Source organism: Hippocampus comes, unplaced genomic scaffold (genome assembly GCF_001891065.2).
Source record: "Hippocampus comes isolate QL1 unplaced genomic scaffold, H_comes_QL1_v1.1 scaffold18, whole genome shotgun sequence".
NCBI lineage: Eukaryota > Metazoa > Chordata > Actinopteri > Syngnathiformes > Syngnathidae > Hippocampus > Hippocampus comes.
The window spans coordinates 886,531-902,195 of NW_017805014.1; the positions used below are offsets into that span (position 1 = coordinate 886,531).

Sequence of the window (15,665 nt, forward strand, 5' to 3'; positions counted from 1 at the left end):
CTCGGCCATAACTGCAATTTTGGCTCTGCGTGTCCCCTGAGAGCTCGCGAGCAAGCGAGATCAAGTGTGATGAAGGGCGGCAACCTCATTAAGTCTGCAAGTCAACCATGCAAATGTCCCCGGAGAACGGCGCCAGATCACGTCCGTGCCTTTTCTTGCTACTTCTTCTGACCTGAAATGCAATTGACTGCAAGTGAACACCAAGATGAGTGTCGATCAGAGCGACGTGTCTTCGTATTTTGTTGTTTGCAAAGGTTGGACGAATGAGGCTGCGGACAGCGTCGATCCCGGAGCGGTTGGTGTGTGTGCGCAAGCGGCAATTGCCCGATAAAATGCCCGATAAGGAAATGAAGGGAAAGGGCGCAGCTCAAATAAACTCCAGCGACGCACGGGCTGTCTCTCAGAAGGAGGACGTCCAAGTGGCCTGATGTTTCCCCATCAGTGGCGGGCGCGAGACTTGCTGGATCAAACCGGTGGACTTTGTCTGGGTTCCGATTAAAATTTTGAAGTTTGGAGTATCCTTCAGAGAAGAAGCGACCACCTCAATGTGGTGAAGGAAACGCGCGCCACATCATGAAGGAGTCGCAGCAAAGCAAAGAGACCCCCCCGATGGTTGACTTTGACCAAGCCTGGCCCCTCCAACCTGCCACTCGTCTCTGCCTTAACGCCTTGGACTTCACGGACCTCTGGGATGAGGAAGACGTGGACGCAGACGCCGCAGAAGGGGAAGCGAGCAACTCGGGAAGCGACTCGAGCAAGGAAGGATTCCGCGGGGTCTCAGCACCTCCGCCACCCCCTCCTCTCGACCCCCGAATCTTCACGGGCTCCCCAAAGAGCGCTTCGGCTAAAAGCGGCACCCTGAAGCTCCACTGGCGGGCACTGCAGAATGTGGCCCCGCTTCCCAGGAAGACTCGCTTCGGGACGCAGACCATCTGGACCAAACTGGAGCCGGTCCATTTGGATACGGCGCGACTGGAGTTCCTGTTCGAATGGAAGGGCAAGAGCGCTTGCTTGAGTCTCGCTTGTGGCCAGCGGGTAAGAGTCGTCGCCGGTAAGTATGAACTCCAGCCGCGTTCCTGCTGAGCGTCTCGCTTGCAAACCAGAAACAAGCCTCAGTCTCAGTGTTGGGGATGAAGAGGAGTAACAACGTCACCATCACCCTGAGCGGCCTGCCTCCCCTGCACCTCCTCCCGCCTGCAATTTACAGCATGGACGGCACCGTCCTGGACCGCGAGGACATCCAGGTGCGGGGGCGCTCGTTCGGTTCTTCACGGACTCCCGATGCCGTCGTTGTCACGTTTCTGTCGAACTGAATCATGTTTTGGATCCCAAAAATTGTAGACTCCAGACAATGATTTTTATAACTATTGCAGGGGTCACTATTGGGTGACCAACACGGTGTCAATACAGTGCTGACACAGTTTGTGAAGTGGGTCAATACACTCTTTGAGGTATCATCGTCCCATCACTCGCGCTTGCGCAAAAGGCAAGGAAGGAAAACAAACCCAAGACTACAAACGAAAAACAAAGAATCTAATAAACGCAAGCAAACGCCAATTCACAAAAACAAAAACCATACTTACAAATCCAATGCTACCGACATACCAATAGTGAAAACAACAAGGCCTATAGTAAAGGTCTCTGAGCAAGGAAAGCAGCAAGGCAAAACAAGCCTCCGACAAGCAGCTGACAGTTTGTGGGTCCTGAAATACAGAGTTCCTTAATTGCAAGATTGGCGGCAGGTGTGCAAACAGCAAGTCTGCTCAGTCTGCCACCTGCTGGCACGGCCAGGAACAGGAACATGACAGTCGTTTGGTTTTAGGCTTTGCTCTGCCTTGCAGCGACTTCGGACGCTGATCCCAACGGAGGAGGAGCTAAGTCTGATCAAGGAGGCCAAGGCCCAGAATCCGAACTCCCGTCTCGCCCCGGCCGAGCTCTGCTTACTGGCTTTGGGGGAGATCCCTCACCTGGACTCCAGACTTCGGCTGTGGGCCTTCGTGTTGGATTACGACTCCTTCGAGCAGGTGAGTGCCGACCACGTTATCGGACTCGACTCGAGGGTTCTTTTGTCTCCGTGAATGACCACGTTGCCCACCCCCCCCCTCACCGTTTGTTAGGAAATCGCCAAGCCTCTCTTCTACCTGAAGCAGGCCATGGAGCAGCTGGTCGCCAGCCAGACCTTCAGACATGTTCTTGCGACGGTGCTGGCCATCGGTAACTTTCTCAACGGATGTAAGGTGAGTGTGATCGTTGCGATGGCAGGCGGCAAACCCGCGCGTGTTCCCTCCACCGGTTGTTCACCGCCGTCCGTTGCGCCGCAGGCCCGCGGTTTCGAGTTGAGCTACCTGGGCAAGCTCTCTCAAGTGCGGGACACGCGTTCTCGCCAACCTCTGCTCCATCACGTCTGCGTGCTTCTCCTGCAGCTCTACCCGCGATCCTCGGACCTTTACTCGGACATGACGACTGTGAGCAAAGCCGGCAAGGTGCCGTCGCGTGCTCTCTCGAAACAAATTCCACCGTCGAAAGTTCAAACGCGGTTCAACTGGTCCCGTGTATTTACAGTGCGACTACTCCCTGGTCCTCGCCAACCTGGACCGCCTTGAGGCCCTGTCCAAGAGATCATGGGAGCAGTTGAAGGTTTTGGATAAAGCGGACGATTTAAAATGGGCAAAAGGGGAGAAGAGACGACTTGTCGGTGGAGGGGAAAGCCCGGGGCTCGGCGGCACACTTCGTCACAAGCTGCCAAATCTTCTGGAAGAGTGTCAGGGCAGGACCAAGGTCCTGAGAGCCGTACACCGTCGGGTTATCAACAGGTTGGTTTGAAGACGGAGCCTTCTATTGACGGTGCGTCTGAAAGCAAAGCGCATTTTTCCAGGTTCCACTCCTTCCTTCTGTTCCTGGGCTACTCCAGAGCAATGGCGCGAGAAACCAGAGCCGAGGATTTCTGTAAAACCATCAGTGACTTCTCTCTGGAGTTCCGGGCCGCTTGGCAGACGGTCCTCCTTCAGAAAGAGCGCGCCGCGAGAAGCCCGGTTTCGAACACTCCAACCAGAGGGGCCAAATGTCAGCCATCTCAGACAACGGTACAGCAAAATGACGCGCCTTAGCTGGGGGGGGGTTAGTCCAACAAGCGGTGGCTCACTGGCTCTGTTTCGGTTGGCTAGGAAAGCCAGCAACATTGCACGCTGGAGGAGGTGCTGAGAACGTCCGAGTCCACCCCCAGGCCGGATGTGACTCTGCCTCTGCGCCGCAGGAGGATGTCAAACGTGCGAGGTGAGGCTTCATTCGAAAGTCTTTTATTTTTCTCCCGAAGGAATAAATCCTTCTTTTTTTTTGTACCCGGTCCAGGTCCAGTCTTGACAAAATTCAAGCGGGAAGCCTGCTGATAAAAAGCGAATACAGTTTGTCACATGTGTAGTAAAAGTGGTCGCATAACCGTGTGTGTGGCCTTTTTTGTTGTTGTTTTTTTTTTTTGCTTTAGTCGACAAACTGACTTGATGATAAACAGAAGAAAAATGACTTTTCTGAACTATTAAGTGCCATTTCCATCAATGATTGTTCTTTCACGATCATTTATAAACATAATTTTAGTCGCATTCCGCAACTTTTGTTCATGTTTTATTCCTCCTTTCAAATAAAGCTTTGTTGTTTGACATTTACAAGCAAGGAGGCAGAAAATGCTCCTGTCTGTGTTCTTTTGGTGCGACCGCATGCGGTGTTATGTTGATCAAGGTCAAGGTGACCTTTGCGATTGACACAATATAAAATTAGCCATACCGAAGTACATGATAGGCGACTCGTGTTTCCAGATGCTACCTAGTACCGTGATGATCAATATTAAACATTTCATCCATTGCAAAAATGAGATGAAAAGGCAGTGGGTGTATTCCGTGGGTGTGGACTACGATTACAAGGGAAAAAAAAGTTGAACTCATGAAATTCAGTCAAGAATTGAACAAGTTATGACTTCTTTTCAGTGTCAATGCATTGCCTTTGATAGGAACGTCACTACGGTGAGAAATTTGCCTTTATTTTACAATCAGACAAAGAGATTTGAGTAAAAAAATATAAACAAAAACATTTGCAAAAAAAAAAAAAGCATTTTAAAAACAAAACCAATATTTCCAAAATTTACCAAAAAAATCTCGTGAATCTATCTATTTTGTTTGACATTGTGTAAAATAACTTCAAATCATTGTCTAATTTTCATTCAAGTACAAAAGCACATACCAAACAAGCTGTACAGGTGCCTTCAGGTGTGATCAAAAAAATACAATAAAATCTCAAGAACAATCTCAAAATGTAGATTTGTAGGCGTAAACAGGCATCATTGTTGCTTTGACTGGACAAACAAAACAAAACAAAACAAAACAAAACAAAACAAAACAAAACAAAACAAAACAAAACAAAACATTACACTGTCAGTCAGTGGACAGCCACACAGTGAGTGAGTTCGTGAATGGAAAGCACCATCTGATTTATTCTCTACGTCGAATTGACGCTTTACTCTTTGAAGCAGCGAAGCACTGCGTCTTGTTTGGAAACGCTGCAGAAAAAAAAGGAACGACTTCTCTTGAATAATGTGTTCTCAAAGACGTTACTATACCCTCGTTTTACGATCGCCTCAAGAGCCAAGAATGTGTTCGTGTTGGAGCCACGGGCCATTTGTCTAAGAAGTTTTCTTGGTCTTCACCCAGACACAAAGTGGAAAAGGTGAGTTTACGTTTGTCGCTGACAACGAAAAAAAAGACAGCCTGTTAAGTATAATAAAATCAAAGGGCTGGCGCCGCCTTGTGGCCAGACGACTGTCACACGTAATATCACTTTTACCTCAGACTCCGCCTTGAGCCTCCAGTTGGACGTCGACGTCACCGCCATATTAGATGTGGCAGAACCGGAACGATATGAAATAAGATGACTCCTTCGTTTGCCGCTTGGAGAAGGAGCAACCGTTTTACGATCACATTTCATCTCATGGGATGGAGACGGAACAATTTGAAAACATTTTCGAGCATATTTTGTCTTACCATTTTGCAAATGAAACTCAATTGCAATATTATTATTTGATTACATTAGTCCAAAGTAACTACCCTGATTGTCGTCACTTTCTTAGCTAACTTTTCTCAGACTATACAGATTTTCCAAAACTACAACAGTGGGAAATGTCTACAGCGATGTCTATTAGCAGTAGTCAAATGGCTGACTGAATACAAAAACGATTAAAAATGTAAGTTGAGGGGTTCGTTGTTTTTTTTTTTTTTTTAGCGAATAGCTCTACTTTACAAACGGCAAAAGGAGAGATGGAATCCTTTAAATGCAGTTTTATTAAAAGGGGGAAAAAAAAGACGCCTGCAGCCCAGGACGTTCGATAACACAACTTTTTCCGGTAACGAAAACACTTCCTGCTTCTCTTCAGCCAATCAGACGCAAGCAACAGAAGAACGTTTCAACAATTATTAAACAGAATATAATTTAGGTAACTATAACATAAAGGAATATAATGCTCAAATATAAAATGAAAATAATTAATAATTTAACATAAGCTTACAAAAGAAAATTATCAGTCTTGTTTTGAACATAAGCTTACAAAAAGAAGATTATAAGTCTTGTTTTTCCAAACATTTATTCGCGTACAGTTTGTACTTAACTTTAATGTGGAGTGCATTTTTCAGCAGAGTGTGAACGTTTCGGCCCTGGGGGTCGACTGTGTAGCAGAGCTGTCAGTGTGTTCCATCTGGTGCTATGTTCACAGTCATGTGCAGCGCTGTGCAGCCAATGAGGGGGCAGGAGTGAGGAGGAGGAGGTGGCGGCGAACGGGCAGAGAAAAAGCCCTTTTTAGACTAGGCTCATGTTTGGTGAAAGAAAGTCAGTGTGCGCCGTCACACGTTTAGAATCAACTCAGTCGATATATATACAGCAAGTCGGTATACCACAAGCTTGTCAACTGTGGGCTTTCTGTACTCCGCGGCCGCAGCTCAATGCTAACACACATGATGACAGAACAGGTCGCGCCATTTAAGGATGCTGGTGATGTTTTTTTTTTTTTTTTTAATTGACAAACTGTTAAAAGCTGTATGATTACATAAAGGAAAGCCAAAGCGATGGAAAACGACTCACCCTTTGTAAACGGCAGAACTGGCATGACACGCAGGCAGAAACCAACTTTGGAAAGAAAATTGCAGTAGATTGCCAGGTCGATGTCATGCCTTCAAGCTGTGCCATATAGAACAGAGATATGGGGGAAAGGTGGTGTAAAGATGGATTTCACAGCCAGTGTAAAAGTAAAAGGGGCTGCAATGAGATTAGAGATTTTGTTGACTGTCGTTGTATTAGTTACCGAGCTAGCTATTTCGTTAGCATGATCACACCAAACGTGCCTATTTGGGAAAAGAGCCTGTGGCTTTCACGGTTTATTTGGTATGGAAGCGTATTCCTGCCACACCAGGAATAAAAAATTGATCATGCAAAAATGTGAAAGCTTATCATGTAACGTGCTGTATTATTTTGTTATGTTATTATGACTTCAAGAGGGTGCCGCGAGAGTGACTGCCTTTACAGCAGCTCCTATACTTTTGTTCTTCTACTTTCTTCCTTTCATAACTTCGCTGCTGTAAATTGGGAATTTCTCCATTGTGAGATGACTAAAGGTGTTCTTATTCTTATTATTTTATGTAAAAATGTGATACTTACCATGTAAAAATGTGATACCATGTAAAAACGTGAAAATTAACATTAAAACGTCAATCGTATCGTGTAAAGTACAAAATGTACTGCTTGGCCTCGCGGAGGACTCCCCAACTTCTGTTGCAACCTTGGTCCCATCCAGCAGCAGGAGGCAGAGGCGGGTGCTTCCGTACGATATGTCCGAATGCAACGGCACTAACCCGAAAATCTAAAATCGCATTATCCATTTTGTTTCAACGTGACAGGCTTTTACGTGATTAGTCACGTTTTTACGCAATGATCTTCACGTTTTTCAATGTTAATTTCCAAATTTTTACATGAAAGTATCACACTTTTACATGTAAATTTTCACGTTTCAAAGTGATAATGTCCCCGTTTTTATGTGTTAAGTATCACGTTTTTACATGATAAGTTTGTAGGTTTTTGTTTTTTTTTTACCTTGTGTGGCAGCAATACGCTTCCGTAATTAGGAACCCTCCAAAAAAAATCTTCCAAAAGTTGCGGTGGTTAAAATTATACCTCTGCAAAGTCCACCCAAGTTGCGCTTGTTATGATAAGATGACAGTACATTTCCAAAAATCTTCATTATATCAGTATACCCCTAAATAAGACGTAGGGTCAAAGAAAAGTACAGTAGTAGTTGTGTTGATGGTGTCATACTGCGGGTGTTGTTTAGGGCCAACACAAGACGGTCTTTGTTGAATTTGGACCCATGCGGTGGGGGTGGGAAAACAGCTGGCGTGTTTCTCTTCATGATAAACCGGGACGTTTGTGAAATGAGCACTTAAGGCGCGCGGCATTCTGGGATCGCAAGGGGAGAAAATTTTTTTTTGCAAGGTGCTGCTACATGTGGAATGTGTTTGGGTTCATGAAAGCGACAGGACAGGGCTTGCCCATGATGTAAGGAAAAGGCGATGCTCCAGGTACTTTCACATGACAGCGGGATACGACCGATGACAGTATGGAAAGTACCTACAGAGGAAAACGACTTTTGAACAGCTGTCAGCTGTAGTGATACTGAAGAACAACTTGGACGCTCGTTGTGCTGTCCAGTCCACTGTAGTGACGGATGCGTAACTTTGTTCCATGTCTTACGGACCGGCTGGCGAGCGCGTCTGATATGCTGTCACTTTTACCATCAAGCTGCGTGGCTCTCTCGCTCGCTCTCTCTTTTCTTTTCGCCGAAGGACCCGCCCACGTACCCGGGGGGCGCCTCGTAGTGGTTTGCTCGGCGAGCGTGAACATGGACAGTTTTTGTTTTTTTTTTTTCCTCCCACGGTGGAAGCCATCTGGCGTGGACCTGCTACAGAATTATGCGCGTGCAAGTCATTTGCCTTTGGCCGTAGGACGCGTTCACGCCGAAGCGTGCAATGAGGCAGCGAACGGAAGAGCGGATGAGTGAACACGATGGCGAGGCGTCGTTAGAGGACTGATTGCAAGCGGGGCGGCAGCAAAATGTTGATTTGGTGGCTTCCGCTCGGTTTGCTCTTCGGCTTCATCGTGTCGCCCACCTTGGGCTTCCACTTCGTGCAACCGCTCTGCAGCCCGTCCAGGAGCCAGCTCATGACCGGCAGGTACGCCGCGAACACGTGGAATCGTTCGCATTTAAACACTGCTGCAGCCTTCCTGTCAACCAGACCAGATAATCGCATTTTTCCCTGTCACGCTATATTGGAAGAAAACAATTGTACAGCACTGCACAGTTGCAACATTTATGTTTGGTTAATTTTACTCATATGTCATATTTGGGAAGAAAACGATGTACGACATCCCATAACAGTTACAGAATGTAATTTAATTTATAGTTGAGCCAGTTTCAACAATGCAAAAGACAAGGTTTTATGAATGAAAAAAAAACTAAAAACCCTTTTCATTAATGAAACGAAAAGAAAAAATTGTTTTCGTTATTTTAAATGCAATTGAATCTACAACTTACGTAACTTAAGTGCTAATAACTACAATAATTCTAGCAAAAATTGATCTTCGTTTTTGTTTGTCAATATGTAACAGGTTTCAGGATTTCGTTCTAAATGTATTGCATTTATTTCACGATTGCTGTCCATTCGTCCAGAAAATGGAAGGTTGAACAATTTTTGAGAGTCTTGGTTTCCTTTGATACACAATATTTACAATACTTTTTAAAAAATATACATCTTGCACTCAAAGCATACTCAATCAGCATGTATTGTATTGTATTGTACTGTATTGTATTCATTAAAGGTACAGTGCGTATGATTTAGTGCTTTAACAATATATATCTTGCACTCAAAGCATACTCAATCAGCATATATTGTATTGTATTGTACTGTATCGTATTCATTAAAGGTACAGTGCGTATGATTTAGTGCCATCTTGTGGTGAACTAATGGAATGCAACGACCTAATTTTGAAGCGCGTGTTTTTGAAGCACGCGCACTACGGTGCCTCAGAGAGACCATACTCTGCAAGCCTACCAGTAGATTTTCGCAGAGCATATCCACAATGCGTTCCCCAAACGCCCTCTACTTTGTTCTTAAATATCAGAAACCTTGCAAAGATGTTTTACGCTTGCTCTAAACATTCTTTTGTAGAACGACGGTCGCTAAATTTGTCTCCAGTAGGTATCCGTAGCAGGAAGATGTTGGCGCAATATGGCAGGGTCTGTAGAGGGCGCCCTATGGAATACAATTAGCGATTACGTCACATACAATTTACATTTTTTTTATTCCGTTGATGTGATTGAACATGTTTTTTTTTTTTTTCATATTATTGAAATTGATAGTGGGTTTTTGAAGTAAGGGACAATGAAATCTCAACAAATTATTACATGCTGTCCCTTCAAGAAAAACTGCAATTAACGCTAAAACAAACAAAACCTAAGCTAAAACACGTTTTCGAAAACACAAGAACCAATACCTGCTTTATAGACTAATTAAAACTAACTGAATTTAAAAAGTCAAAACGAAATCTAAAGTAACTACAATGAAAAATCACAAACTATTATCACTGTGGTAAGAGTAGAAAGGGTTCTGTCAGTCGTCATCTGTACACCAATATTTACTGCTGCCACATCACCGCTACGAAGGTTATGTTAACCTGCTTCTTCTCTGTATCCGCAGTTTCGAGACCTATAGTTATATAAAAATAAAAATCAAATAAAATAACTGCACAAAAAAGCTGAAAATGCAAGCACAAAACAACAAAGGCTGTATGTGTACTTTCTCTGCGAGGGAACCACGTGAACTGATGGAGGTTGGATGTTGTGAAGTTGTCTTAAGTCAATGTAAATGGTTTTTTGCTCGCAACACAGAGCACAAACCTGCACCAAATTTGTTTTGACTAGCTTGCGCTGGTTTTGTTTTGCAGGTACCAGATCCACACGGGCCTCCAGCACTCCATCATCCGAGCCACCCAGCCCAGCTGCCTCCCCCTGGACAACGTCACTCTGCCGCAAAAGTTGAAGCAGGCCGGCTACTCCACGCACATGGTGGGCAAGTGGCACCTGGGTTTCTACAAACGCGGCTGCCTGCCCACCCGGCGCGGCTTCGACAGCTTCTTCGGCTCGCTCCTGGGAAGCGGCGACTACTACAGCCACTACAAGTGCGAGGGGCCCGGCATGTGCGGCTACGACTTGCACGAGGGCGAAGAAGCCGCGTGGGAGCAGGACCGCGGCTTGTACTCCACGCTGATGTACACGCAGAAGGCCGTCGGGATCTTAGCCAATCACAACCCCAGCAAGCCCTTATTCCTCTACTTAGCCTATCAGGCGGTGCATTCCCCGCTTCAGGTTCCGTCTCGCTACCTGGAGCGCTACAAGGGGATCGTGAACCCTCACCGTCGCAAATACGCAGCCATGGTCTCCTGCCTGGACGAAGCCGTACGCAACCTGACCCTGGCGTTGAAACGCTACCATTACTACGACAACACGGTCATCGTGTACTCCTCGGACAACGGGGGGCAACCGCTGGTCGGCGGGAGCAACTGGCCCCTCCGGGGGAGCAAGGCCACGCTGTGGGAGGGGGGCATCCGAGCGGTGGGTTTCGTCCACAGCCCCCTGTTGGCCAAGAAAGGCACCGAGTGTCGCTCGCTGGTGCATATCAGTGACTGGTTCCCCACGCTGGTCACGTTGGGCGAAGGGACTCTGGACGAGGACCTCAACCTGGACGGCTACGACGTCTGGGAAGCCATCAGCGAAGGGCTCCCCTCGCCCCGCCAGGACATCCTCCACAACATCGACCCCATTTACGTGAAGGCCAAAAACGGTTCGTGGAAAGCCGGCTACGGCTTGTGGAACACGGCCGTGCAGGCGGCGCTGCGCGTGGGCCACTGGAAGCTGCTGACGGGGGTGCCCGGTTACAGCGACTGGGTGCCCCCTCAGACCTTCAACACGCAGGTGGGGTTACTTTCGTCGCATGAATTGACTCGAGTTGGACCAGGGTGATCATAGTGGAGCAGCTATTTTTCATGATAGTTGCTTTTTTGTTTTTGAAATTCATTTTGTTTTCATTGGTTTTATTTGACGTTTTTATGAGTTTGTCTTTTTTCGACAGTGCTTTGTTGTGGTTTCGTTTTTATTAGTTTTATTATTATTATTATGATTATTTTAATTGTGTGAACCAGAGTAATTTACAATTCTCAAACAACTGTTTGACCTTCCTTCTTCTGTATGGCTGAAGATCCGTTTAAAATGAACCCCAAAATGCTCATGAATGATATTCACTGACAAAGACAAAAAAAAAAGGACATTTCTGCAATGTTTCTCGTTAGTTTTCGGTAGTTTCAAAAACATAAGACTTTTAAAAGAATTTTTAAAGCATATATATATATATATATATATATATATGGGGGAATCATGTATTATTATTTTTTTTCCACTTCGTGTCGCCACCCTCACATTCAAAACTGTCATATACGTGACGTTGCTTCAAAGGGCGGGGTCTAGTCTGGTGAGTGACTTGGGTGCCAGCAAATGAGAGTGTAGAGTTGGCTGGCTGTTAACTGGGAGAGACATGTCTCGATTTTTTTTTTGGGGGGGAGGGGCACAGTAACATGTAACTTGCTTGAAAGCTTGAAAGATTACACCCCGCAACTTACTCCCACCTCTGTTTCTCCGCCCAGCGGCTGACTCTGCGCTGGCACAGCGAACGTGTCCGCTGGGACCGCGGCAAGTCCCTGTGGCTGTTCAATATTACCTCAGACCCCTACGAGCGGGTGGATTTGTCGCAGCGCTACCCACACGTGGTCAAGAAGATGCTCATGCGGCTCGTGCAGTACAACAAGACGGCGGTGCGAGTGCACTACCCGGCCAAAGACCTGCGCTCCAACCCGCAGTACAACGATGGCGTGTGGGGGCCCTGGTACAAGGACGAGATCGGGGACAGATACGACCACCTGTTGACTAACCATCTGAGTAGCAGAGGGGGCTGGAACAGAAAAATTCAAAAGTAGCAGGCCGGGCGTCTTCGTGGAAGACGGAATGTTTCTCAGGGATCACTCGGGACTTCCCGTTGCGGAATTACAACCACGAGGGGGGAACATGAGAAACTTGTGGGCCCCGTCAGACCAGTTCATCTTAGAATGCACCAAGAATAATGTTGTGAGATTAAGAATAATAGTTTCATGTTACGATGACAAAAAAAAAAAGGGAGAAAAAAGTAATGGCATGAGGTTGAAGTCAGAATATTGCAAAGAGACCAAGTCGGAATATACTGTGAAAAAGTCACTTTTCTCCAAAAAAGTTACTTATGAAATAAGTCCGAATGTTGCATGAGCAAAGTCGTAAATTCACAAGCAAAAAAAAAAAAAAATGGCTTCATGCCAGTAGGATCAAGACAGAATATATTGACAAAAAACACGTCATGTTATCATGTATCAAGAAAGTTCGATAATGTCAGAGAACGCCATCAAAAAAGTTACAGAAATATAGTCGGAATATTACCAAAAAAAAAAAAAAAATGGCATGACAATCCAAGAAAAAAGGGCAGAGTTGGAATATCCCCCCCGCCCCAAAAAAAAACACCTCGCGTTCCAAAAATCACATTAGTTACTATTTGGGAAAAAAGTAACAAGTTTGCAAGAATAAAGCTGTGTTATATGTAAAGTTGTGACGAAAAAGGCTACGTTATATTACAAAAAAAAAAACTGGTAACATCAGAATACGATAAAAGATGACAGGAATGTCTTGAAATCACACCCCCCCCTCCAAAAAAGGAAAACGTTTGTTACGAAGATAGGATAGTCATATGAAAAACATAATAATGTTACATAAATACTTTTGTAAAACTGTGACGCTTACAGGGGAGTAAAAATACTACTGTCATATCCAAACACATCCACCACATTGTAGGCTTTCAAATGCAATAGTTTTAGTTTTAGTTTTAGTTTTTTTTTTTTTTTTCTTTTCTTCAACTATGTTTGTACTTGCCGACTGGTCTCGGGATGTCTCAAATGCAAAACAGCCAACAAAATAAACTCAGTTCTCCGGTTCTGAACTCCTGCATTCCTCGCGCTATTGCTCAGGCCGCGAATGCTTCTCATTCCGCCTTACTTTCCCATTGATTTCCTTTTTCTCAGACCATCTGGAATTTGACAGGTGGGGCACGGTGAAATGCGGCCAGCTGGCGCGCTTTCGCCGGCTGGCTGTGTTTCGCTTTTCAATGCAAAGAGGAAAAAGGGGATGGATGGGAAAGCGGGCTTCTTCTTCTTCTTTTTCTTCTTCTTGTCCTTCTCAGTGGACGCAACATCTGAGAGTGCTCGGCTTACAGCGTGTGGAATCCGGCCCGGCCCTCCCATATCCTGCCTGACCTCTGCACTCATATTGTGAAGCATTTTCCCCGTAACTCACTGTCGACTTGGAATATTACGAGAAGAAAAAAAAAAGTGTGAATGAGAAGGCAAAATAACAGTGTGGAAATACTACAAAATAAAAAGTTGAAATGCTACATTATAAAATAATATTATGGAAAATGGGGGTACGTCATGCAAAGGTTTTGAAAATAAAGTCGGAGTACTCGGAGGAAAATTGCATTAAAAGGAATTGCAACATAGAAAAAACAATAATTAAAAAAAATTGCATTCTCTTGCAATATTTGCGAGGGAACGCAAATAATTTTTTTTTGTATTTATTCCATATCATCTCAGGGGCTCTGTACTACGAACGAGAATAAAGTAAGAACGACAATAAAGTAAAAATTTAGCAAGGAAAAAGCAAGTTGCAGTTAAATGGAGAGCAACAGGCCTCGTTTTAGATCCACACACAATTCTGTATTTACAAATGAAAGTCCATCAGGGCTCCAAAAGGGCACTTCAAAACCAACAGAGTAAGTCCATCAGGACTCCAAAGGGGCACTTCAAAACCAACAGACTCTCTGCAAGCATCCAAGCAAAGACAACAGGGCTTTTGGCTTTCTCGACGACAAATTGCTCTTGAAATTGTGAGACAACGTTTGATCGAGGGAGAATGCTTTTCCATTTTTTGCTGCTTCTGCTCTCCCTGGAGGGAATTCTGAGCACCGAAGTGACTGTTCAGTGGGCCCAGAACAGCAGCGAACCCGATGCCGTCCGAGGTAAATCGGTGACTCGCGGGATTAGCAAGCAGCACTGCTATCCATAAAACGCTTTTCAAATGTTGCAAATTTAAAACCATATTATGTGGAACAAATGCTGAAACGAGGCGTCAGTATTCTCCGATTTGTCACTAGCCAGAAGAACGCTGCAACGTTTCACTGTTTCGATGACGCGCGTGACGTGTCTTTCCAAATGGGTCTGTTAGCTCACCAGCAGGAGATCATTGAAGTCACGAAGAAGCTGCTGACGGCCATCGTCATGGCAGACTACGACTCTTACAAGTCAGTTCAATTCAGTCACTCGACTTGCTCCAATTCATCGGGCTCGTTCATGGTCTGTCTGGAATTCTGTCGCAGGGAAATGAGCGATCCGGGTCTCACGAGCTTCGAGCCGGAAAGCCTGGGCATCCTGGTGCGCAGCATGGAATTCCATCGCTTCTTACTGGAGAATGGTAACCGACTATATTTTTATGGCAATAAACAACGATTGCTATGATTAGAAAGGTGGATTAAAAAAAAAAAACAAAAGTAATCGAAGGACAATAAAGTCAGAATACTGCAATAAAAACTTGGGGTTTGAAAATATATATTTTTTTAAATGAAGAAAGCTGCAATAAAAATTTGTAATGTTATAATCATTTTTTAAAAGTCATAATCATAGGAAAATAAAGTTGCAATATTGTAATTAAAAAAATCTTTAATGTTTCAATAGAGGAGACGCAGTGGGCGATGAGCTGGTTAGCACATCTATCTCATCGTGCAAAATATTTCTGCGCTATTGATTAGTCGTAGTAGTTGTAGTAGTAGTAGTATTTATTTGTGTGTGTGTCTGAGTGTATGAATGTGTGGATGTGCTGTACATCACATCATTGCTCCTATTTCTGCAATTTATGTAATTAATTACTTCATTAATCTATTTAAATTCCTGAAATAACTTCCATCATATTTTCTCACGGTTGTTGACTGGTTAGCACATCGGCCTCACGGTGCAGAGGTCAGCGGTTCCATTCCTGGCTGCGCCCTTACTGTGTGGTGTTTGCATGTTCTCCCAGTGCCTGCGTGGGGTTTCTCCGGGTACTCCAGTTTAATTCCCACATTCCAAAAAAATGCATTGGAGGGTGATTGAATGCTCTAAATTGTCCCTCGGTGTGATCGTGAGTGTTAAATGTAGTGTTCTGAAAAAAAAAAATCAATTAACAGAAGAATAAATTCAATTCTGCAATAAGCTTGTGGAGGCTCTCAGTCGTACAGGAAAGTTCCATCGTAGAAAGGGTTCTGTCAGTCGTCATCTGTACTTGTGGGTAAAAAACAAAACAAAAAAACAAAAAAGGACGTTTCGCTTCTCTCACAGAAGCTTCGTCAGCGGTAGACAACCCTGAAGTCTCCGTGAAGACTCCGGGAAGTTGCTCTGCGCTAAAAGGCTGAGCGTGGCCTGTT

The 15,665-nt window shown here is 44.9% G+C and overlaps 3 protein-coding genes across 4 annotated transcripts in view; all 3 read left to right on the forward strand.

The window, feature by feature from the left end:
* Nucleotides 1-37: 37 nt before the first annotated feature.
* LOC109511907 (FH1/FH2 domain-containing protein 1) lies at nucleotides 38-3,652 on the forward strand. Its single transcript, XM_019863285.1, has 9 exons — nucleotides 38-1,035; nucleotides 1,104-1,244; nucleotides 1,842-2,024; nucleotides 2,118-2,237; nucleotides 2,322-2,483; nucleotides 2,563-2,813; nucleotides 2,876-3,083; nucleotides 3,165-3,273; nucleotides 3,349-3,652. Exons 1-9 carry the CDS (start codon nucleotides 574-576, stop codon nucleotides 3,384-3,386), a joined length of 1,674 nt encoding a protein of 557 aa, XP_019718844.1. The 5' UTR covers nucleotides 38-573; the 3' UTR covers nucleotides 3,387-3,652.
* Nucleotides 3,653-8,139: 4,487 nt separating this feature from the next.
* Nucleotides 8,140-13,154, forward strand: arsj (arylsulfatase family, member J). Its single transcript, XM_019863209.1, has 3 exons — nucleotides 8,140-8,258; nucleotides 10,030-11,056; nucleotides 11,782-13,154. The coding sequence occupies exons 1-3, from the start codon at nucleotides 8,140-8,142 to the stop codon at nucleotides 12,109-12,111; spliced, it is 1,476 nt and encodes a 491-aa protein (XP_019718768.1). The 3' UTR covers nucleotides 12,112-13,154.
* Nucleotides 13,155-14,002: 848 nt separating this feature from the next.
* LOC109511908 (calcium/calmodulin-dependent protein kinase type II delta chain-like) overlaps nucleotides 14,003-15,665 on the forward strand; it is a 2,725-nt gene continuing 1,062 nt past the window's right edge. Inside the window, exons 1-3 of one of the 2 annotated variants that reach the window (XM_019863287.1) lie at nucleotides 14,003-14,228; nucleotides 14,435-14,510; nucleotides 14,586-14,680. In XM_019863287.1, the coding sequence (XP_019718846.1) occupies nucleotides 14,123-14,228; nucleotides 14,435-14,510; nucleotides 14,586-14,680 (277 nt within the window). In that variant the 5' untranslated portion in view covers nucleotides 14,003-14,122. The remainder of the gene's footprint in view (nucleotides 14,229-14,434; nucleotides 14,511-14,585; nucleotides 14,681-15,665) is intronic. The other variant, XM_019863286.1, reaches the window with a different exon arrangement.